General features: G+C 36.5%; 1 protein-coding gene across 6 annotated transcripts in view; it reads left to right on the top strand.

Annotated features, from left to right (window-relative positions):
* The window catches only part of INSC (INSC spindle orientation adaptor protein), a 135,756-nt gene that overhangs the window by 81,292 nt on the left and 29,625 nt on the right, over positions 1 to 24,839 (top strand). For 5 of the 6 annotated variants that reach the window (XM_068685217.1, XM_068685218.1, XM_068685220.1 and 2 more), the window contains one exon: positions 145 to 270. The exons of the other annotated variant lie outside the window; for it this stretch is intronic. In XM_068685217.1, coding sequence (XP_068541318.1) covers positions 145 to 270 — 126 coding nt within the window. The remainder of the gene's footprint in view (positions 1 to 144; positions 271 to 24,839) is intronic. 6 annotated transcript variants of the gene reach the window in all.

Raw genomic sequence — 24,839 nt, 5'->3', positions numbered from 1 at the left:
TTAATATCCTCTTTGTTGGTGTTTTGATGATAGCTAATTTGGATAAATTACTAAAGAAATCTACCCCTCCCCCTATGACAATCTCATTTAAATACTAGAGAAGCATTCAGTGCTGCTTTTATGATTTTTGCTTTTCCCCTGCAGGAAGGAGGTGTAGTTGCTCTTTTTAAGATCTGTCGCCAAGATTGTTTCAGGTGCCTTTATCCCCAGACACTGAGAACATTGGCATCCATTTGTTGTGTAGAGGAAGGGATGCACCAGCTGGAAAAGGTAGGCATTTCAGCATTTTTTACTGACTGCATCAAAAAAAGAAGTCTCACCTTTAATCTCTTCTAGAAATTGATAACTTTGTGGTATTTGATACAGTGCTTCATTCTATGCTCACTTTTTCTGTACTGAACACATCTTCAGTCTTTACAAAATTAGTCCCAGCAATAACATTATCCTATTCAGCTGTTTACACAAGAAGGCTTTCTAAGAGAAGATAATTTCATAAAGCAGCCAAATATGCTAGTGACCACGTCAAAACCAAAGCAAAACTAAACAAACAAACAAACAAAACAAACAACATGCCAAACACTTGTGGAAATAATAATTACTGGACTCTAAGCTTCATACCAATTTTAATCCTTTTTCTGACACTCAGGTAGGTTATCTGCTTGTGGTACTGAGCTAACTTGTGGGAGCTGTGATTTCACAGAAAGAAGCGGGACAGATATAGAAGTCATCCAATAAAAAAAAAGTCTGCTAATCAGCAACAAGTCTCATAAAAGCCAATTTTAACCATGAGGGACAACATCAAAACATTATCCATATAAAATTGTATCAACTGCTTATACTTTATTCCTTTCTCACTCTTGTTATATATTGCTGTTTTGGAAAATGAACACTTCTCCTGGTCACTAAATCATGATCTCATCCTTCTGCATTTCATGTAACAGTCATCTTCCACAGCTGAATAATGGCCTCTTCAAGTTAATGATAAATGATTTCACTGCCACTTTACATTGACGTATCTTGTAATTTAGTGCCCAGAATTCAAGCAAACTATGGCAGAACATCTGCAGCAAAAAGCAAGTCTCTGAGCTTACAGTAAATGAAGATGACTTAAATTTTTTTTGACATAATGCTAGTTCAGACTGACACCAGAATCAGTCTAAAAGGATCTTTCATTATGTCCAAAATAATAGTGGAATTAATAGAGTTAGAGATGGAAAAGATTGATTAAACTCACCTGGTCCAATTCCTGGCAGTGTCAACATGCATTTAATGTGACCCATATCAAAGCTGATGAAACGAGTCCTAGAAAAAGTGATAACTCTCAAGCCTGTATGTCTTTTGATATGCTCTAATGTTGGCCACAAGTAAAGTTGCTCAAGGTAAACTTTGTCACAATCAGGAATGAAGTAGTGTGTAAAGGATTTTTTAATGGAAATCCTTAATACTGATTTCAGTAGTTCACTTTCACCTGGGCATTCAGTCCTTAGAGCATCTTTGTGAATATGAGGGGCTGGACATTAACCCTACTCATCTGACTGAACAGGTAAAAATTCATAGCAGGACTATTTGGATATCACTTTGTCAACTTTTTTGCCTAAAATTGTGTTCCTTAGGATACATATGTTATGTTGGTCCAGTACATGTCTGGGTTTCTTGGAGGGAGAATAAGATATTTCACACATCAAAAGAAACAAAGAACTTTTCTCTAAATGAAGCTAATGTCCCTCCAAGTGCTACTAGAATCAGAACAACACAGGCCAGTACAATGCTACTTTATCTGTAAATATCTTTCAGCTGATGAGTGCCCAGGTTTGCCAGTTTATAGAGATGAGGGAGGATAGCATGCAGGATTTTTTTTTTTATTTTGCACCATTCTTGTACGTGTATTTAGAAGAAACATCATGTTCTGATCATAGCGAATTAATGGAAAGCGTACTAAATGAGAAGACCAGTATTTTGACATGAACACCACACTGGGTTTTAATATTGTCTTTAAAATAAGAACGATTTTATTCTTTTAAAAATGTGAAGTACTCTTGCAAAGAACAAAAAGGAGGATTATCAATATTAACATTTCTGTTACAAAAATTACCATTTCTTATCTGACAAAAAGGGCTGCTTCTATTATTCAGCTATGTATGCGGATAGTAGCGAAGCATTTAATTTGCTCTAATGTGAATATCATTATGCCACCTAGTGCATTAAAACATCAGTGCAATTTGAACTGGATTTTTAATGATAAACTTCATTCAAACAAATAAAGCTTGCCGTTCAAGCAATTCGGATTAGGTAATACAAGATTTTAAAAAACACTCCCCACCCACTTCCAAACAACTTAAAAACAAATAACACCACCACCAATAAGAAAACACCTCACTCCCTTCTGTATTTTTAATTAGATTTCACAGCCTTTAGTGTTCAGAAGGCTACTTAAAAGAAAACAGCAAGAGCTATCATTTCTAATGGAACGTTTATCTAGGAGGTGGGCTAAAAGGAGGTGGTGTACTTTCTGAAGTAATTGCAGTGCTTAATTACTATAGACATTAGGAATATTGTTTATTTATCCACTGCTCTTTCATCTTGCCGGTTTTCTAGCAAGGCAGAGTAACAAGAACATCTGTGTTAAAGTAGACAGTTATTGAGAAAATTAAGTCAGTAAGATGTTTACTAGGCAATGGAAGCAGAGAGTTTTAACATTTTTCCTGGATTTAAAGATAACTGAATATTAAGCTTTCTCTATAATTAGTGTAAATGCAATATGAGTAACTTCTATACAGGGTTTAAACCATTTGTCCTGAGTGAATTTTTGGCTTTCATGTGGAAATACTGTCTTGGTTAACTAGTGAAGGGAAAGTATGAACTGACTTCATTTCTGAAGATGTAGAAAACTGCCCATTTTAAGAAGGCATATTTTTCTCAAAAATTTTCGAGGATAATTATTGTTCTTTCCAGTCACACATCTTTAAAGATATATATCTGCACTATTCTCTTACAGCACCCTTGAAAAAAAACATTACTTCATTGTGATAAACAAGTTTATCTTTGCTCTAATTACAATTACTGAATAATTGTTCTGATGACTAGCTTTTTCAGATGAATCTACTTGGCTATATTTACAGTAATGTAAAATCAGTTGGTTAAAATACCAATTTATAATAGTTATTATTCCACTTACAAGTACTTTTTTGACTTCTATAAATGTACTGTTACTTTGTTGTACATTGAGGTACAGAGCTCCAGGAACAAAACAGTAACAAAATAGGCTTTTAATGTAGACAGATAATAAAGAAGTCCCTTTACTTTGAGCACTGTGTGTAAATAAATTGAGATTTATGTAACCTGTGTTCCACAGGTAGTAGTTGCTGCTTCAAACTGCTTTAGAACGTCTACTTGTTCAGTACATGTTAACTTACTAATCCACTGCTACACCAGTAGTGATCATTCTTGGTCTCAGCTGCCTGAGCAGTCCCATTCAGAGAGGAGCAGACAGATTAGAAGTGATCAGAATTTTTATCCTTCTCATTATTCCTCAGCTACCTGTCCTTGTACCCAAGAGAGCTTTGTTATTTTTCATGTGGCCTTTGAACACACAGTTTTTAGGAGAAAGCTCACTGTAGCAGAAAGGATGGTTACTCTTGGTTCACACATGCTAGAATTTAAGCAAAAAGATGATGCATAGTACAGATAATGGATGCTACAGAAAATCATACATAGTACAGATAACACTGCCCTAATAGTTAATACAGAAAATCCCTAAAAACCAGAGAGGTGAGCATGAGTGGAAACTGAAGAACAATGTTAGTACTATACATGCAGACCTATTTGTGTATCCAGCCCTGGTGATGTTTAGGACAGAAGTAGAATGATTTAGTAGGAGATTGGTTCTCAACAAGGACACTTGAGGTTTCTAGAGGGAAGAATATCTGGACTACGCACAAAGTGCTTTGAAAGCTCAGCTTGATTTACGTCAAGGGTTTCCATGTAGGAAGGATTCCCATGCAGGAAGGACTGTTGCAGGCATGGAGTTTGGCTAGATTAACGTGTGTATTTAATGAAACTTAAGGTAAATAAAATCGTTATCTTGGTATGTCTGATAATGTTATCCTGCAGTTTACATTATGAATAACTCTACTTTAAAATTCACATTCAGTGTCAAGACAAAAATTTGAAGATGCCTTTAACATGTAGTAGCCTTTCTTGGAAAAGGGGTATCTGAATAACAACCATACATCTTAGCACATCATTTGCCTAAAGGATTTCTTCAACTTCTTCTAAAGGATTTCTTCAATTTCTTCTTTCTGAGGTTGCATTAGGCCCTTGTTTTGTAGAGTTGTTGGAACAATGAGTCTCCTGTATATATGCTGATACGAAGCCTCACTAAAGGCTGAAGACTCTGGCAGTTTCTGTGCTTTGCATCTATCCATACAATGCTTCTTGACTGGTGTTAGAAGCCACAGCTTTTGAATTTATGTTCTTTGCTGGAGATCAGTGATATCATCTTTACAAAGGTAAACTTCCTGCTGCAATAAAAGAATGCAGTTAGCTCAGAAAGCGGTACAATATGCTGCAATTTTTATTATGCCTGTGAAACGTTATTACATTAAAAAGCTGAAACTCAGCTGGGGCCTAGATCAAGGTGCAACTACCACAAAAATAATGATTTACAGAGATATTAATTTAAGCAGCTGCTTAAATGAATTAATACTGCAGTGTAAGTTTGCTTGCACTATTTAAATTAGTTTAGAAAGCAAGGCACCTGGAATCCATTCATTAAGAGAAGATATTCCAGAGAGACTGGTGGCAACAGTTGTTACTTTATTAAAGTTTTTTTTTTTTTTTTTTTAATCTTTAACAAGTAACAAACCTTTATTTTTGTGCTTTAAGTAAAATTGCCTAGACATAGTTTATAAATTGCTTTGAATCCTTTATTCAAAGCACATTAAATCAAATGACTTACTTCCAGAAAAAGAATCTAAAGAAGGGGGAAAGTGTAAAATTTTTTGAGATTGGGAAAATAAAAATTTCTTGAAGACTTCTTAAATATGAGTGACCAAAAATCTATTGTTCATAAAGAAACCAGCCTGATTTGTAAGAACAACAATGCTCCAATAATTTCTATGTTACAGGCATGCAGTCTGTCAATCATGAGAAAGGGACTTTTGTCATTGAGCTCTTACTGAGAAATAAGTAAAATGTTTATTACAAAACTGAAAAATACAACTTGTTTATAGCTTTTGGGTGAATATGAGCTGATATATATTGAGTCTGAAATGAAGTTACTGTGGTTTTGACTGATGCTAATATCTGAAACTGAAAGCTCAAGGTGATTAGAGCTGAATGAAGTAATCTGTTGCATTAATTCTTAGCTGCTAAAACAACTGAGGTTTGTGTAGCTGAAGGATGAGACAAGTGAAAATCACTGAGAGTGATTTGATTATGAGGGCTTTGGTCACCCTTTAACCACTTTTAAAGTTAGCTGGTAGCCTACATGTCATAAATTTTTGGATTTCATTGTCAGAGCATGTGAATGCTCCACAACCTTGCATGTTTTTATTTTTCCAGTAACTAGTATGGTATAGACATAACTTCATACCACACAAGAAATCAGAAATCTGCCGAATTGGAAAGAGCTATATAACTGCCTTCCTATTTGAATATTCCAAATGCAAAATACCAGGTGGAACCAAACATTAGTAATGGGCTCTTAGGAAAGGTGGGTAAGATGTTCCCAGTGATTAGACAGACCCACAGATGGCTAGATTTAAAAGTGTATCTTGCAGGTTTTTTCTTTTAAAAAGTGTAGGGTAGTGTGCAGTTTTCTCTGAAGTAGTGAAACCTTACTTTTTTTTTTTTTTAATGGCATATAGTGGCATATTACAGGACCTATTACAGGCATATTACAAGACACGTGGTAGGGGGTGGTTGGACCAGATGATCTTGGAGGTCTTTTCCAACCTTTATGATTCCATGATTTCCAGCAATAAGAATATCTCCGGAAGTTCAGAGGTTTGCCTCAACATGTTTGTCTCCCTCACTCCCCAGGAAAGAACTTTGTTAAAATGTGTTTTTTTTCAGATTAACACGTAAAAACTTCTTATGGATATTTCAGATTTTTTGCAGTTAGTTTCAGGACAAGGGATCAGAAGGGCCATTAAAATGATTAAAATTATGAAATGATGAAAATTATGAAAAATGAAATTACATATATGTTTTATGTTTTATTCCCAAGTGAGCTAAATTCAAAAGATTAAAAGATCAGGACTTTTTTAAATTATTTTTAATTTTTTTTAAATCAGAGCTTATAATTGAGCTTTAGTCCATAGAAATTCATAGAATTTCATGCTATCTTGTTTCCTGAGTGAGACAGGGCAAGGCAGGACACTAAGGGAAAAATTAAGGATTTCTAGAAGTCATTTGAAAGTAGGTAAGTTGTCAAAGGGTCCTTTTCTTGTCTCTTTTCCCCCCAAAAAAAGAATAGTAACATGGAAAGTTATAATCCTTTTCTAGTTTTTCATGGTGCATGTTCTTAACACTGTTTTATGAAGGGAATATTACTTTTTCTTTGTTCTACAGGACAGTACTTGTTTACAAGTAAAACGTGAATCTTCATGGATGGGAAGAGACTTTCTGAATGCTTAAAATCACATAACACTGTCTCATGTGCTAAGAGCATGTGAGATGATTTAGATGGAAAGAGTACAAGCAATGCATTCCTCTTACAGTCCTGTAGCTGAAAAGTCATGTCTTCTGTTATACATTTTGCACTTCTTGTGTGCGACAATGTTGTTTTGGCTCACCTTCCTTGGTCATTTGTAGCCAGACTTTGAAGCCGTGCTTGTGAAATTGCAAATAATAAGCAGGAATGGATAAAGAGATTTCTGCTCTTATCCTCTTCTGTCAAGATTCAGAGCCTTTTGAAGACTAATTCAAGCAACTTTTGACACACAGTGCAGAGCATACTGACACTTGATGTTATTGATAGCTGGAGCTGGGAACTGTGTCTTGCTGTTGTCACTGAGTAATTGTGCAGGTCATAGGAGGAGAATTAGGAGCTACAATGAGACAGAAATATGTCAGCCCTAAGGAAGAGTGTGGAAAACAAGTTTCAAAATCTCATTTTCACATAGATTTTCATGATTATCAAAAAGGCATACTGAAAGGGCATATAGAAAGGCTACTGAAATATCAGTAGCTGAGTTTGTGGTAAAATTAGATAATGTAAAGTTCTAGGCTTGCAGCTCTTTAATTTACTGGACACTTCTTAGTAAAGCTGTTTAATTAATTGGCAGTGAAAAATGTGCTGGGTTTGGCAAATTACATTTCTGCCAAAGCCCCTGCAAGATTAATTAAATCATATCTGAGAGTGCAGGAACTGCCCTTTCTCAACTGCTGGCTTTGTATATATTAGGTGGTGTTTCAATTTTTACCTCCTGATTACACAGCTATATATACATAATTAGTAAATGTAGATTCTTTCAGCACAATACCAGGGAAGTTCAGCAAGACTTCTTAGGTCATTGCCGAATCTGACAATTCCCAAAAAACTCTTGGGGGGGAAATAATACACAATGATACACAGATACACAATGCTGCAGTTCTAGGGTAAAATGTTTTGGAATTCATGGAAGGGACATGTTTCTGAATGTTGAAAAACAGCATGAAAAGATCATCTTGAAAGAAAGTCTCTCAGATAATCTCTGCAGTATTTTTTATTCTGTTGAAAACTTGCCAGTTATGTGGCAGGTTAAATTTTTTTTTTTTAAGTTAGTACCCATTTTATCATGCAGAGAGATGAACAAGCTTTTTTTCCTTTGACAGACTTCTGTGAGAGTCATGGAATTGAATAAAGACAGACGTGTTAGTGCAGGATTATGGGACATTGCCTGATCTCTGTAGGAGAAAAGTATGCACAAATGCTTTGGCTGATGTCACTACAATTTTTCCAATTGTGTTAAAATGACTAATTAAATTATAGTGGTTGTGTGGTTGTAGCCCTGATGGTCTAGGGAGATATGTATCAGTTGTTCTAATAAAAGGTATTGCCTCTTGTTACAAACCTTGCTTCATTTTAATCGTATTATAGATTTCAGGAGACGGAGAAAGGAGTCAGAAAGCATACAACTAAAGATAAACATTTTGATAATACTGGTAAAGTAGGACAATGCGAGACTTGGCTAAGAAGTTGGTGAATAGCTGTTGTTTAGTTGATAGATTTTGTTATTCAGTAGATCATTTAGATATCATGCATGGCCCAGACTGCAAACATATTCATGTGCACTTAGCCTTTAGCATGTAATTTCATCGACAGCAAGAGAACAACTACATGTTTAAAATGCCAAGAGATGCATGTCTACTAGTCTGTTCAGGCTGCAATAAATTTCACAGAATAAACATTCTTTTGAAAATCATTGAACACGTAGAGTTGAGGAGCAAAGCAAAACTTTGAGTCAGGTCACAAAGAGCTTTTTGACAAACCTTCTCTGCTTTTTCAATAGAGTTGCAGCAGGCAGGCTATGAATTTATATATAAAGCAACCTGTAAATTGATAACAAAGTGGAAAGCTGTTTTCTAACCCAACAATGAACATTTTAAGGCTTTTGCCTCTAGTGCGGATCTTTCCATGTCACCTACGGAATTAGGTTTTCTTCCCTTTGCTTCTAGTGGTGTATTCTGTAAGTATAGGTCTGTGGTAATAAGTCCACATGAAAATAAATAAATAAATAAATCATAGCAGCCAATCAGCCCTGCCTGATTTGGGTTTTATCATCTTTTTGGTAAGAGCTGATCAGGATGAGGCATCGCAGTGATACTTGGATATCAATAATGTGCTCAGAACAAATCTTGCCACTGCTGTGCTGTATCTTGTCCAGTTCCAGAACACTGTTCACATAAAATGTGAGATAATGAAATTGGGTGTACTCAGGCCTTTGGTTTCCCCATAAGATTCAGTCACTGTAGGGGAACGACTTCTTCTCATCTATGCCTCAGTTCTGTCTGTTTATACATCTATATTGTTTTAGCTGAGGTGCAGAAGAGTAAGACAGTTTTTTTTTCTTTGTGTTTTAAAAAATGTTTCATTGAAATACATTTTGAAAACTGAAAAGGAAAATCCCCAGACTATGCCAACTCACTGAGGTGAACGCTTCACCGTGCAAGATCAAATTGGAGCAGTGCCTGTAGATTGCTATTCCCTCCAACTTCATTTTGAAGATTTGAGCTGCTGCCAGGTTCCCACTCTGCACTTGTTTGGTTCCCATATAATTTACACATCGTTTTTTGTAGTCAGTTATGTTAGTATTTTATGCTATCTATTGATTTTATATTTCACTAAGTATTTTATTTAAAGCATTCCAAATAGCCATAGATTTATGTTTCAAAAGTCACAATGTTAAGAGAATTTTATAAATGAAAAATAATTTGGAAATCATTAGATGATGATTTTTCTGTAAGGATTCAAAATAATCCTTAAAGCAGTGACAATGACCGGGGCAGCAAATGATCCACGAATGACGTCTGAAGAAATATAAGCCAATGCATCTAATGACAGGTGGGTTTTCCCTACCTAATAATAATAATAATAATCTATCAAGCAAATTTAATTTTAAGATGAAAGAAGCAGCTTACTCAGCTCCTAAACTGAAGGCAGAGATTAATGAGAATCAATTGAAGCATTTAAGAAGAGTGCAAGGAGAGAGCTATTTTGGACCTCAAACATTCCTCTCCTCCCTGATAGAGGCAGAAAAGAAACTGGAGAAACATAGCCTTGCTGAAAGATGTAGATGAGTAGCTTTCATAATTTTTTTTCTATCAGTAGGAAGTTGTTGCATTGCATACTTACATTTGTGATAATGCACACGTAAACATGTACTGAATGTGCTTATGTTGTACACATTAAATTGCTTAGATGTAGCCACAATGAAGTGTGAGGAGAGATCGGGGTGAAAATACTTATTCAAGGAGATAGATGCATTAGATAGCTTCTCTCACAAAATCTCTGCTGAAATTAGATACGCTAGTCTAACTGACCCATTCTGCTACAGGCTTCATGACTCAGTTTTACTCATGATTTTTGTGACTCATTAGAAAAGGCCAGAGAGGTCACTGCTCAGGGCCTCTGTTTCTTTTTTTGGCTGACTTTCGAACTTGCCTAAAACTTCACTGATTTCAGAGGACACTGCATTGAAAAAAAAAAAAAGTGTACTTACATAGATTTGCTTACAGAACATAGATTTGAGTGTCTTTGAAGGCTGCAAATTCAATACTAGCCTTATTTTGCATTCCAAGGCTTCTGGTACACTTATGGTCCTTCTTGAGCTTAACTTATTTCTTGGAGCTTTCTAGTGCTTTATGTAGCTTCTTGGACATCTATTCTTGCATACATAATATTGACTTCAGATTTTTTTACACATTTGATTTTGAAGTATGGAGCTTTCACAGATGCACATTACTAGAAAGTAAAAGGAGAAAAACACTTCCTCTTTCATCTAACTACAACCTTCACCAAACACTGGAATTCCTCACCAGTATAAAACTGTACTTACAGAAATAATCAACCCCCATCAAAAAAAAAAAAAAATAGTCTCCTGGTTCCAGCTGACTTACATTTCTTTTATTCATGGGACGTAAAATGCCAGCTGGGACATAAAAGCTGTCTGTTATCATCTGATGGAGTTTTTAACTCATCTGGTCGCAGTCATACCTGACAATAACATGATGGAGGCTGCCAGACAAAGTGACTGGTTTACGTTGATTTGGTAATGAATATTGATCATCTATTGGGGTGAGAGGACATGAGAACACTGAAGAAAGTTGTTGAACCTCACAGGAGCATCCAGGTTCCGAGTTAGCTTTGCAGCTTGATTGCTTCCTTGGGCTTGTTTTTTGGTAGTAGCTCAAACTAGCAAAATACATAAACTTCAGCTTGCACTTGGCTTAGACCTTGGCTCTTCTCCAAAACCACTTTCATAATTCTCGTTCTCTTATTAGCTTTCCTCCTTTTTCTTGGGTTCAAAATGGAGTTAACAAGCCTCCGGCATCACAGCACACCTCAGTGGGGCAGTAAGAGCCCTGCTGTGACATGGGGTTTGGTGCAGGTGTAAACTAGGGAGCTTTTCTAGTCCCTGAATTGCAGCTGGATGGACTGAAGAACCTTTGCAAATCAGTCCCAGAGAAGTGTCCCCAAATAAAGGCTCTGGATCTTGTTACTCACAGGGAAATTCACAAATTTTCCTTTTGTGAAATCTCATTTTATACATGTACAGTTGCTCGTGATTTTTCTTTGTTTTCAACTAGTGCTTGCCAAAATTACTTTCAAAATGTGACTAAAAAACACTTTTTTTTTTTTTCCTCTCCAATGCCTATCACAGCAAGCACTTTTCAAAACAGGGAAAGAGTACATACAGGAAACTTTTATAACAGCTTCAGCCAATTCTGGCCACTATTACTGTCTCCCAGAATATTTGCTCCATTTAAATAATGAGTGCTTAGCAGTTTCACTTTCTCACCCAAATGGCATTATCAAAATACAAACTGATCTTTTTTTTTTTTTTTTTTTTTTTTGTCAGTATCTGTATATTCTTACTCTCTTTCTAACTCTTACTGGGAGCTGACTTTTTTTTTTTTTTTTCTCCCAGAGATAGTTGTAAGAGTGCCAGAGGCAATCAAGGCCAGTCTCAGATAATTGGCTAATTAGCTGAAGCTCAGTATGCATTCTTTCTGACATGTATTTTAAGTCAGGGCTGGAAGTACTGAATTGCTTCACTAAAGCATCCTGTGTGTGCTCCTAACAAAGACGGAAGGAGATTAATTGTATCAGTTGTTTCTTACCTTGCGTTTGCAGTGAGCTAAGAGCTACCATGTGACTTAGCTGAAGCTCACCCATGATATGTATGAGTCTCTTCACATTTCTTAAAACAGTGAAGGTTAAATAATAATTAATGGCAGGTGATGTAGGGGCCTGTTTGTGCGTCAGTACATTGTTTTTTGTTTTGTTTTGTTTTTTGTTTTTGGCTGAGGCTTGTTTGTAGGAAACCACTTAGATCTGGCACTCTGCCTGATTTATACTAAAACTTTCATGTTTCATAAAGCATCTTTGAAAACATTTAATGAGCTGTTGGGAAAACAATCTCATCCCTTTAAGATAATCATGTTTTTGAAAAGCTAAGCATCTAACAGTATTGCTTATATATTGACTGTCTTTCTTCTGTCATTCAAGTCACAGATAACAGCCCTTTCACTTGACTATTCCTTCCCTTGCCACTACCTTCTAAAGCTCTTCCTGTACAGAGGGCTGTAGAGTGTGCTCATTTGCCACTCCTGGTAATGGATGAGCAAACTTTGTATGGATCAGGGCATCTGATGTGCAAAATCAGTCTTGATTTTCATAGAAACTTTACTGCATGTCATATGATGGCAGGTTTCTTCATTCAGTTTGTGTTTTGGTATGCAAAGAAAGTCCAGAGATAATCAGGACTGACTTAAGCCTGAGTTGCTATCTTGCACAAGGTGTTTAGCGTTGTTCATTAATTTGGAAGTAATCTGGAGTGTTAAAGCTTGTCTCTTAGGCCTTGTTGTGGATTGCTGGTTCTGTTTAACTGCACCAGCTTTGAGATTTTAACCTGACAAGATCTTCAGCTGAGAGTAAGTCTTAGGAGGAAGGAATCCTCATCAGGACCCAGCAGGTGGAAATAGGAAGGCAGAAGTTCTCCCAGTTACTAAAAGCTCATCTTGTCACTGTTTTTGCACAAAAGCCATGAGAAAAGGTTTCCTCACAACTCTTTCTGTATCCTTGCTGAAGAAAGAAGCAACTTCCTGAAGCAGCTGAGCTCCCAAAAGGCAAGATATGTACTTCTAATGGGCAGAGATGAGAACATAGCTGATGCGTTAACTTCAAGAGCTGTAAACAGTGATATTTATAGAACAGATGCTGTCTTACTGGTTCCTGCCCTGATGTCCTTAGTGGGTGAGATACCGGGTTTAAGTGCTGCCTCTGCCCTTCAGTACTTTACTCTCTCCTCCCATCTATTTATATGTCCATTTGTTAAATAAGAAAGCATGCATTTTCTATTCATAACTTACACTTTTAAAGGAGCCCCTCTCTGAGGGGTGAGTGGCAGCCTTAATCTGACTTAGTTTGTGGAGTTGGATGCTCATGAGATTGAAGCTGATGTCCTATGCCATTAGAAACCTTGCCACATGAAGAAGCGCAACTTAGATGAAAGATTAGCATGTGATGGGTATTTTTGGTGAGATCATCTTCTGGCCAGTCTATAGTTTACAAATCTTCATCTGTACTGGGTAATGCTGTAGTCTGCCATGTTTACTTGCAATAAAATGTCCTTTTATTTCTCACCAGAGTCCAAGATTGCTTAATGGAATGAAAACCTAAATAATTAAATAAATAAAGAATGAGTAAAACAGGAGACAACAATGCTGAGGTTGAAGTCTTCTGATAGTCTGAGCACTGCTCTGAAGAATTTTGAAAGCAGAATAAGACCTCTTTGGAAAGTTATTCAGTTTGATGGGAACAGGCAGTTTCTCAAGCTCTCAGCAGACAGAAAAGAACATAAATGTTCTAGTTTCCTGGAGATAGGACCATATCCTTCTCCTGTTGCGTTAAAGGAGGCCACTTCAGATCAACTGTTAATGGAAAGACAGGGATTTTCCAGCTTTGTTATAGCACAAATTGGTTTATTAACATGATCTTCCCATCTGTGATGTTTCCTTTATGTCCTATATGTATAATAGCCACATATCTATTTAAAGAGCAGGTAGATAGTTGTTTTATCTTGTTGCTGTTTTTAATGGGATTTAATTTGTAGGCATAATGGGAGCAACTACATGGGTGATAGCTATTCCTGTAGAGTTTGCTGTCTGCATGCTGAGAAGAGAGCTCTAGCAGGGCTATTGTAGTAGAGGAAAATGTTGTCTCTATTTTGATCGTCTTTTGTAGCTACTTTTCTTTCCTACCCTTGTGAATCTTCTGAACTGAGTAGTTTGCCTTTCTCCTTTCTGCTATTTCTCCTTAACCAAAACCAGACACTTGTGAGTTTTTTTTAGTGCAGGAACATCCAGGCTTCAGGGCACTGGGCTTGTATATTGCCTCCAGACCTGCAACACAGATCTGTACTAGTGATTTAGTTGGTTGTGGGAAGAACTGTGAAGAACTGAAAATAAATTTTCAGTCTTGCTATTTCTCTGTTGATTTCCCTGGTTTGTATAGTCTCTTTCTTTCTACCTGTTATATCTTCTTTGTCCTAGAGGAGCCTGAACTTCAACACCACTTATACGTTCTCCATTTTTACCCACCATAATACAACCAATAACACAACCAATGTTGGCAGTCACATATGCCTCTGTTTACAGGAGAATGTCTCAGAATACGGCAGAACTCCAGAAAGTATTTTGGATTTATTTTAGAAAGCTGAGATCCTTTCAAAGACTGATGTCCGTAGAAACTTCTGTATTTACCAACACCACTGACTGACTACCAGATAAGAGCACAGAGGAATGAGAGGAAAGACTATAGAAAGTTTATAAAGTAGGCTTTGTAAACACTGAAACTTTGCTTCCTCTGTCTTCAACAACTTGAAACAATTGTGGATATATCAGTTCGATCTAATGATTAGTATGGGAAAGGATTCCAGTATGCAAAGATAGCATAAAATTTCCTCATAACTGTCTTTTGACTGTCAGAATTTTTCGTGTTTAACGTAAGCTTTCAAAATCTTCCATTAAGACAGAAATCTTTCTTACTTTCTTACTCTGTTTATCAGAGGCCTGAGAAAAGGACATGAAGCAAAATCTGAGAGCAGGGATGCTGTGAAACAGACAAACTAAAGGTGACTACAATGCCCGTCTAGGATTTTCAAAAGTGATTCATAACATTAAACTTTTCAGTACTTTGATTCCAGCATAACTCACCTGAATGAAATCTGATATCTAGGAAATTGTTGGTATCCACTACCATAGAATGGAAATAACATCCATTCCATTAAACTAAAACTTAATTGTTATTAAAATCAAAGATAGGCTGATTCTGTATTTTCAGCATTACTGCCATCCTTCACATGTGCACACAATTTGAGAAGACTCTTTAAAAGTGTTGTTAAGGTCACCTATGGATTTTGGTAAGGTTTTACTCTTTGGTAGTTATGCTGCGTTAGCGAAGCTCTTTAGAAGGAGATCGGTGTTGCTGTCCCTTCAGAGGTTAAAAAAAAAGTTCAAAATAGGGTACTAAGTTGATTATCAGTCAGCATGGAGGAGAAGTTTCAATCAGAGGGCTAGGAATTTTATTCAAGTAGAAGATCAGGGAAAGAATCTAAGCACTTGTGCATTTGAACCCTTTACCTGCAGTGTTCTAGGATAAATTAAATCATCCTTGAATTTGTCTCTAAGAGACAATGAGTGATAGATAACTCTCTGAATAAGTCTTGACAACATCACAAATATGAACTATGACTGACTCATGCAGTGTAATCTACGTATTGCATTATACAACAGTGGCACCCAGTGGAGGCTGGAATTAGAGCAGGTTTTCCATTGCTGGCTGCTTGGTAAGGCCTTCCCAAATCTACCTCATGTTTAGTGCTGAAAGCATTGATTTGTAAGGTAGGTCTATGAGCTACCAAAGCGATGCATAACTTCAGTGTTCTCCTAAATCAAATACTCTTATCTGTCAACTGGGATTTACATTTGATATGTTTAGGCTATTTAAGCATTTATAGATCTATACAGAACAAACTCTTAATAGCTTCACTGAATGCAAACTCTTGTTAACAAATCCTCTTGTCTCCCAGACGTGAAGCATTAATCTACTCAAAGTATTGCAGGTAGAAACAGTTTTTAAAGGAGAAGATTCTAATTTCTTTTGGTCTGTACCTCAGTCAAAACTTTGTATCTTTTAAAGAAGATAACTGCTAAAGTAGTTTGGCTTATTGCCCGCAGTAGTTCAATCTTGTTTACACCAGTGAGCACTCTGTTTCTGTTACACCTCTAGAGTAGCTGTAGAATGAGAAGAGGTGAGTAGTAAGAAAGGAACCCTTTTTCCTGCTGGATAGACCCTCTGCTTTAGCCACATGAGTTAAAAACCTTTTGAGCAACACCTTGTTCAAAAACATCCTGCGAAACGGAGCAAAAATGCCTTCTACTCCTACTGCTCTGAAAGTACTGCTTGAAAATTATCAGTAGAAGCTGCAAAATCTTGGAGAGAAAGTGAAGAGCAGCATGTGCACATGGAGGTGAGGGAGAATAGAAGGAAAGCATGGCTCTTGATTCACTCTGTGTGTGTGTTGATGCAATAGTCCAAATAATAGTAAGGTGTGTGAGAGAGGCGGGAGAAGAGGAAGGCCAGATGTGGGTCGTGTAGGTGGGACAGGGACCATATTTTAACCCTTTAGATTGAAGCAATGCTGAATGTGGCACCACCAAGAACATTAATCTTATGATGTACATTAATCTGCTGTCAGCAGATTAAATCCCAGTAATATGAAGTCCCTGATATGCAACAACGTGCATGGAATGTCAGATTTCCCCACAGAATATATAATATACTGTGAGGCTGGTCCACATGCTGCTCTATGGGGAATGAGGCTATCTGTCTCATCTCCTGCCTGTTGCCTTCTTGGAATGATGTAGTTTGAATAGTTGTGGTGAAAAGGTGTCTGGGAGTAAGTGATTTGTATTGCCAAAGAAAAGTTTATGAATTGGTATAATGTTCCCGTGTACTTAGTGCTGTTGAGCTCAGATTTCAGTCTCAGGTTGCATGCCTACACAGTGGCTGATATTATCAGGAAGATGATTAATGAGGAGGATGATCTGAGTTCCTCAATCTTTTTTTTTTTTTTTTTTTTTTTTTTTTTTACTGGCTTAGTAGAGGCCATTAAAGCCTCTTCCTTTTTTTTTTTTTTTTTTTTTTTATTATTATTATTATTTTTTCCTTACCTTCCTTGATTTATTTTTAACATTTCATTGTAAACACTGAGTGCTTTGGCATTTTGGGTTTGTGGGAATTATTTTAAATTTCCAGGGAAAGGTTGGATGCAGGGAAGCGCATTCAAGTAAGTGTTGTTTTGCAGTCAAAAATAAGTTATGAAAAGAGAATAAGTTGTCCTAGTTTATTTACACACTTTGGAATTGTTTTCATAGGGATGAAAGGCATTAGGCAGAAGCAGCAGCTTAGTAAGTGCATGCACTGTTAAAGTACTCTATTTTGCAAGCAAGGACCAAGACAACTTGCAAGTAAGTCATCAGGACTTACTGCTGGTTAGATTTCTATTCAGTGTAAGATACACTCTCCTAATTTCTGGAAGAATGACTACTTTTTTTTTTTTTAATGGTAATAGGTAGCATCATTACAATGGCATTTATCCAAGCATTATGTGGAAGTAGGTAAGTAGATCTTTATAGCACAGGGTGTGAGACTAAAATTAAATCACTCAGGAATAAAAAGCTACCTCAAATTTGTGCCTTGAACTTCATGGCTGAGAGATCCATTATGTTGTACTACCATCTAGATTGAGGAAAGAATTATAATGAAAGAGAAAGCAAATCTCAGCAGTTTAAATATGCTTAAATTTATTTTTGGAACTAGAGGCTTGATTTGATCAGAGCAAAATTAATATAAGATGTAAAGCATAAGAAGTCTTTCTCTGTGACTCACTAAAGATTGCTCCTTTTGGAAGGAGAGCCAGATTGCATGATCCCACTTAGGATCCATTTGCATGGATAAAACCATGTTTTTCCTAACCTCCTGCTTCTATGAGAGGAATATGTTATATGTGTTTAAGGCTGTGACAAACTGCTTTTCCCCATATTCAGAAGGGAATATCAAGGAATTGTGCCCAGGGAACTGGCAATGATTGAATTCCCCAGGCCCTGGCACCTCTGCGCTGCTGCTTCAGGTTAAGTACACTCTACATGTTCACTGGCTTTGCCATCTAAATTGTATTGCAAATGATGCTGATGTTACTCTGAGTAAGACATCTCTGTGCTGTTCCTCTTCAGTTTATCTTCCCTCAGCAGTGAAGACTCAAGCTCCTTTAAATGTGAAATAATACACTTCCATGTCATTTCTGGCAGTTTTACCATTTCTTTGCTAGAAGGATTTCTCGCTCGTATGAACTAGTTAAAAGACTTGCCACAAAATATTATATGGAGAAGATAAAGCACTTACTTAGAACCTAGAGCACTGAAGAGAGCACTAGGACAAAGTCCAATTAATCAGATGAAGACTTTCATCCCCAAAAAAGGACAGGTTATTGGGGCATACTTATATAATTACAATTGATTTTTCTTGCAGAGAAAGAAGAAAAAAGAAAAAAACAAAGACACAAAGTATGGCAGTTGCTGAAAGTGGAAAGGGAAGTTATTTTAAGTAGAGATGACAGTGCCTTTTTTCTTTAATTTTCCCTCTTGTTTTTTAAAGAAACGTGAGTGCTGATTTCTAATCTTAAAAATAAGCTAGTCAAAGTAAGTCTATACTAATAAGAGGTATTTTGGTGATACATGAGATAGAAAAACCATGGAAAGATAGGAAAGGATGTAACAATCAAATACCTTTTCAGTAAAATGGATTAAGATTTTAATGGATTAAAATTGAATTAAGAAAGATCAGTTGCTCGAGCTCATTGAAAGGTGACTGATTAGATTTTTATTTTTATTTTTTTTATTTTTATTTTTTAAGCAGAATGCTTTGTGGTCAACTGTTCTGAACAAAAGCATGTTTATGCTTTCTTTTAAAATTCCTCAGGCTTGGCACAGGTACTGTCTTTCTTTTGCCTCAGCTATTCACCTTGTTTCGTAGTGGCTTCTGTATTTTAGCTCTGGTTAATGGTGCTCTTCGCTAAGACAAACAAGGATCTAAGCCATAGGTTTTGATAAAAAGGAATGGAAATCAGCAGTTAATCAGAAGCAAATAAGTTTCTGAAATTCTCTGAAAGTGTTAGAAAAGACGTTTTACAGAGCAACTTTAAAAGCACTTTAGAAAGTGTTTTGACTCCCCAATATGTTGCTCTGCCAATGTCTGAGTGCTGTAATAAAAATATGTTTTCTTTAGGGTCTAAATGTTAAATGTAGAAGTTGTACTCTAAAATTGTTAATCAGTCATTATAACATCCAAGAATTATGTAGCAGTGCCTGGAAAGATGAGCAAGGTGCATGCACATATGTGTGGGACCCGGCTGTATTGGGACTGTGACATATCTAGTACACATCTAGTAAACTTTCTGATACTTAATAGATTTTGCAATCAATGAAATTTCATATTGTTGTGACAAATTTCTGCTCCTGGTTTTTCAGGAAGAACTGGTAGAAGGTGATGAGTGAAAGCATTTAATTAAAGTACTTCAACCCTTATTGTTGCTGCTATCTTTGCTATAGGCATTATGGAAATTTTTTTGGATGTCAAACAATATGGCAATTAATGCTGTTGGTATTTGATTTTGTTATTAGGAAAAAGCACAGTCATGGACCTATGATGCTAGGCGCTGTATGTACCCACACATGCACACAGTCTGTCACAAAAACTAACAATTCTATAAATATTTTGAAAATAAACCCAAAAATGTTTAATGCAACAGTTGTTGGCTAGGTTGTTAAACAGAGGTTTATAGCAGACACTGTGAACAGAACATTTCCAGGTGTCCAGACAGTCTGAGGTTACTCATAAATGTTAAGAGCTATAATGAAATTTTGGACAGCATAGCATGTTGAACAATTTTTAGCTTGACGATGTTTTGATTCTGTGGAGTTCTACCATTGACTCTGAACTTCACTAGGGAACAATCAGACTTGTTTGTCATAAGATTAACATGCCTGAAATGCAAGGCACTACTATTCTGTGTGAAACTAAACTTGTTGCATGGTCTTTGTGCATAAAATGAGAGAGATGGCAGTTCTTAGTATACCAGACTCAGGCCAAGACAAATTTTTGAATGATTTTTAGTAGATCATCCCTTCTTCTGAAGTAAGTTGTGTGTAGAGGTAAAGAGAGAATGTATAAGAGACAGTGGCCTGGAATATTTGTTTGGAGGCTAATAATATAGTGGTAAACAGTAACAAGATGTACAAGATTTATTTTTGTGGCTTATTTCAGAAAATACTCTGATATCTTCCCCTCTAGATCCTTGCTGACTTTGGCATTTTGTGTATTTTGAGTCTTGCTTTGTATAGCCTATTTTCTTCATCAGATGTAGTCAAAGACTGAATATTCAAAATACACTGAATTAATCTCTGGTAAAACCGGTGTAATTTACATAACACAAACTTTGTGCTGGCATTTCCCTGGCAGTTGCTCTCATTGTTTGTAATGCTAGCTCAGTCTCATTGTAATGCTTTTCTCAGGAGAGGGAACGATGTGGTAAGGGCTCTGCTTGCTGCCCAGTGAAGAAAACCATGTACCATATCTAGACGCAGCTGAACTGCTGAACTGTCAGGGGTGGCTGAAAGCACTGCCAATTCTTCCTTTTGTTCTTTGCCATGTCTACAATTGACTTGTGAAAATATTTGTTTGAATATTTAATTTGCAATCTGAATTATTCTAAAATAAACTCCGAAGAAAATGACGTTTACTATGTAAGCCCTATTGGAAAGGGAGACTATAGTGCAAGAGTGTATCAGAAGAGAGTTGTGTGAGCCACATTTTTTTTGCTGTATAGCAAGGCATATCCCCTCAAAACAATATTTCCCCTGTACTCGGCTCTGGTGAGGCCACACCTCGAGTACTGTGTTCACTTCTGGGCCCCTCGCTACAAGAAGGACATGGAGGTGCTCAGCTGGGTCCAGAGAAGGACAACAAAGCTGGTGAGTGGTCTGGAGAACAAGTCTTACAAGGAGCAGCTGAGGGAGCTGGGATTGTTCAGCCTGAAGAAGAGGCTCAGGGGTGACCTTATTGCTCTCTACAGGTACCTTAAAGGACGCTGTAGCGAGGTGGGGGTTGGTCTGTTCTCCCATGTACCTGGTGACAGGATGAGGGGGAATGGGCTAAAGTTGTGCCAGGAGAGGTTTAGGTTGGATATTAGGAACAGTGTCTTTACCAAAAGGGTTGTTAGGTATTGGAATAGGCTGCCCAGGGAACTGGTTGAGTCACATTCCCTGGAGGTCTTTAAAAGATGTTTAGATTTAGAGCTTAGTGATATGGTTTAGTGAAGGACTTAGGTCCAAGGTTGGACTGAGTGATTTTGGAGGTCTCTTCCAACCTAAATGATTCTGTGATTTTCTTCCTTCCAGACTCTTCAAACTTTAGCAGATTTTGCTACTACTAGGAGTTTGGTATACTCTGAGCTTGGGTTATGCTCTTCGGACACAAGGGCCTAATACTTATGATTCAAGAGTGACATGTTTATCCCACTGTTTTCAGTTGCCATGCCTTTCTAATATCTCCTCTAGATCTTAGAGGATGTTATCTGTGCTGTTCTTGCATAACCTGTGGACTGGCAGGTGGCAGGATGAAGCCTGATCATATGTAATTTTTAGCCCCAATTTGGGCTTTACTTATCTGAAGGATTAGGTTGGAATGCAGAATCTGTTTTTATTGTTTATGTGAAGTGAGCCTTGAGTGTTATCAGGGAATTATAATATTTAGTTGCTATAATTACTAGGTTCCTTTAATTGTAACATCTCTTGTGAGTATTATTCTAAAACTAAGCAAAATGGATCATAGATTAGGGATGCTATTAAAAAACAACAAACAAAAAAACAGACATTGATTGATGGTGACAGAATCAGTGCAGTATTTGGGACTTTCCTCAACAGCCTGCTTATTTTTCTAGATCTAGCTTCTTTGTTAAAATATCATAAATTGACATTTTATTTTTGCCATAACATAATGCTTACACTTTTTTTTCCATCTAAAATAACTGAAGAAGATCCTCGGCTAATGAACCTGGAATCTTTTCAGTAAGTAGATTTCAGTGAGTTGTGCCATGGTTTTCTGATGGAATAGAATAGTTCAGTTAGACGGGACTTACTGAGGTCATCAAATTCAACTACCTGATCACTTCAGGGCTAATCAAAAGTTAAAGCTTGTTGAGGGTGTTATCCAAATGCCTCCAGAGCACTGAGAGGCGTGGGGCATCAACCACCTTGCTAGGAAGCCTGACTGACTTGTGTTTGACTGATATTATGGTATAGACATTTTTCCTTATACTTAGTCTGAACTCCCCTGGTACGGCTTTGTGCTGTTCCCATGCATCCTATCATTGCTTAACAGGGAGAGGAGATTGGCACCTTCCATTCCATTTCCCCTTCTCAGGGAAGGATGCAAGATAAATTTATGATAAGAATCCCAATTTGCAAATATGATTTTGAATGCAGATTGGGACTGCCCCTGTATCAAACTGCTATGTTGTAGGTACCTGTTTTTTTTTTTTTTTTTTTATTTTTTACTGAAATAACTTCTGTTGGAAGTGTAACCAAATTTCTGGGTTTGTTCCTTTTTCAATGTGACATTCAAATACTAGCTTAGCTTTAAGTATGTATTTTAGCCCCAATAAGGACGCTCATTTGTGTTGAGACCTAGTAAGGCAGCAAACAATATTAAGTAGAAGAAAAATCAACTTTCAGCTGGTAAAAAGATTCCATTTTGTCAGCATTTCAACATTGTCCCTATTTCTTTTGGTACAGAGTCAATATATCAACTGTATTTGACCAAAGAGCAGTACTGGGAGATGTTAATGGAGAGAAAAAAAATAGATAATTTTCTCGGATGGTTTGTAGTAGACCTCTGACTGCTCATAAAGAGTCCATGCAAACAGCTGATCCTAAACTTGAATTTCTTATGCTTAAAGCAATTCTGAAATTATTTTATTGCCACCATAGTCACAGAAATAAATCGGTGTTTGAGACCCAAGAGACCCAAGGAGATTTTTCTCAGGAGAGAAATCTTAGGATGAAATTGCTTGAGTCTGTTGCAGCTAGTAAAGTTCCTTCAATTTTCAACAGATGAAAACTGCTATTTATTTATTTATTTATTTATTTTAAATTCTTGTTCAAATAAGTGTAGCAATTTCCTCTGTTGTTATTACAACACAAATGGACTCTTACTGAGTTGCTCCCTGGAAGTTTTATAGCTAAAGTGCTGTGAGTGTTTTCATTATAAATGGCTATCATAAAGCTCTACAACTTGCTTGTAAAAATTCTCTGCCAATGAAAATCTTGCACATATAAGGTCATTTCTGGAGCTAATTTATTTAAATTAATTTATTAAAGTAATTGAACAGCAATTGTGCAGTAACAAATGTAGCAAATGATTTTTTTTTAATGCATGGTGCCTCATAGTGCTTTTCTTAAAAACAACAATTTGAGAGAACAACACGGGTGAAGCACTAAGACCTTTTTGGCAGTTATGTGTGTTTAGACATAAAACCTTTTAATTTTGAACAAGCTGCTGTATATATTTAATACGTTCTATTAAGTGTCCTGTAGTTAAGGTGTGTTTAATTAGTGTACATGTGATTCAAAAACCATAGAAACCTTGTCTTTTGTGGAGTATGGATATTTTTAAGCTACATTGAGACCCTTGAAATGAGAAATATTTGCAGAAAAATTGTTTGCATAAGGATATGTTTCTGAATGCATTTGCAGAATCTCATATTTAAAGTAACAGTAAAAAGCAAACCATCATCCTGTGCTATTTTCACTCTTTCTAACTCCTGTAAAGTAATGCTGTTTTCTGCTGTGGTGGTTTCACTGCCACCCCCTGAGCACAGGATAGGTTTGTTTGTTTCTACCTTCATGGTACAGTGTTCTACTGACCCATTCGAGAATCGTTATCTGATGAGAGAAGTTGTATGTGAAGTTACAGTGATAATAATTAATATATAATTAATTATAATTATTAATTATAGGCTCTTTTATCAACTTGATAGCCTATCATGTTAAGGTTTGAAAGTTTTGACTTAAACACATCCACGTTTCTAGCAGGAAGATTGTCAGGAACTTTTTGCTAAGGTAATAAAGATGCTGTGAAGAGTGGGACTAGCTGATAATGACTGATTTGCTGGCTGTGACCCCCATGCTGTGCTTTTGGATAGAGGCACTTTCTCATTATTGTAATAGATGAAGAGGATGCTCTAAAAATGCGATATGCATGTGTTATTTTTTTTTCTCATGAAGAGGTGCAGTAACACTTCTTAAAAATAAAATTCATGATATCACACCAAAAACTCAGTGATACAATATAATCAAACATGTTGAAAGTGTATTCTTTTTTGTAAATGCCAGACACCAGGTGTTTGAGAATATGCCCTCATGCCATGAAGTGTCTGTGACATTATTTATTTAAAACTAGATCATCGGAGCATGTTTTTTTCAGTGAGCACATCTCATTTTCTGGAGTGCCCTGCTATGCATAACCCTGGAGCCCTGTTTGTTTATAGGAATAGTTTATTTTTTTATTTTTTTATTTTTATCTTTTTCCCCCCTCAGACTATGATCCCCCAGGGTAAATAAAAATGAGGGCTATGTGAAAACTACTTATATGTGGTCCTGCCCTAATTCAGGCTTCAGGTTCCAGAATTTTGTTCAGCATTATTATCTAACTCATGACAGTTCCTCTCATCTTGTTGCTGAGTCCTTTTTTGTGTCTGTGTGGCTTCATTTTAATGAAATTCAGCCCCCAAAGTATAATATATAAAGCCTTATTCATTATTTAAAAGAAACAAAAAAAGCATATACTTTCTGGAATTTGTGATGCAGATATCAAGAAATTCCTACGAATAGGAAAAGGTTCTTGCAACTTAAAGCCAGTATATGCAGCCCTTCAAAATACAAGGCAACTGAGACCTTTGACTTCTGTCATCGGTCACATAACTTGAATTGCATTTCTAACTCTGTTGTATGTG

The sequence above is a fragment of the Anas acuta genome, chromosome 5 (genome assembly GCF_963932015.1).
Source record: "Anas acuta chromosome 5, bAnaAcu1.1, whole genome shotgun sequence".
Classification (NCBI taxonomy): Eukaryota; Metazoa; Chordata; class Aves; order Anseriformes; family Anatidae; genus Anas; species Anas acuta.
The sequence above is the reverse complement of the archived record's forward strand: the minus strand, read 5'-3'. Positions and strand labels throughout refer to the sequence as shown.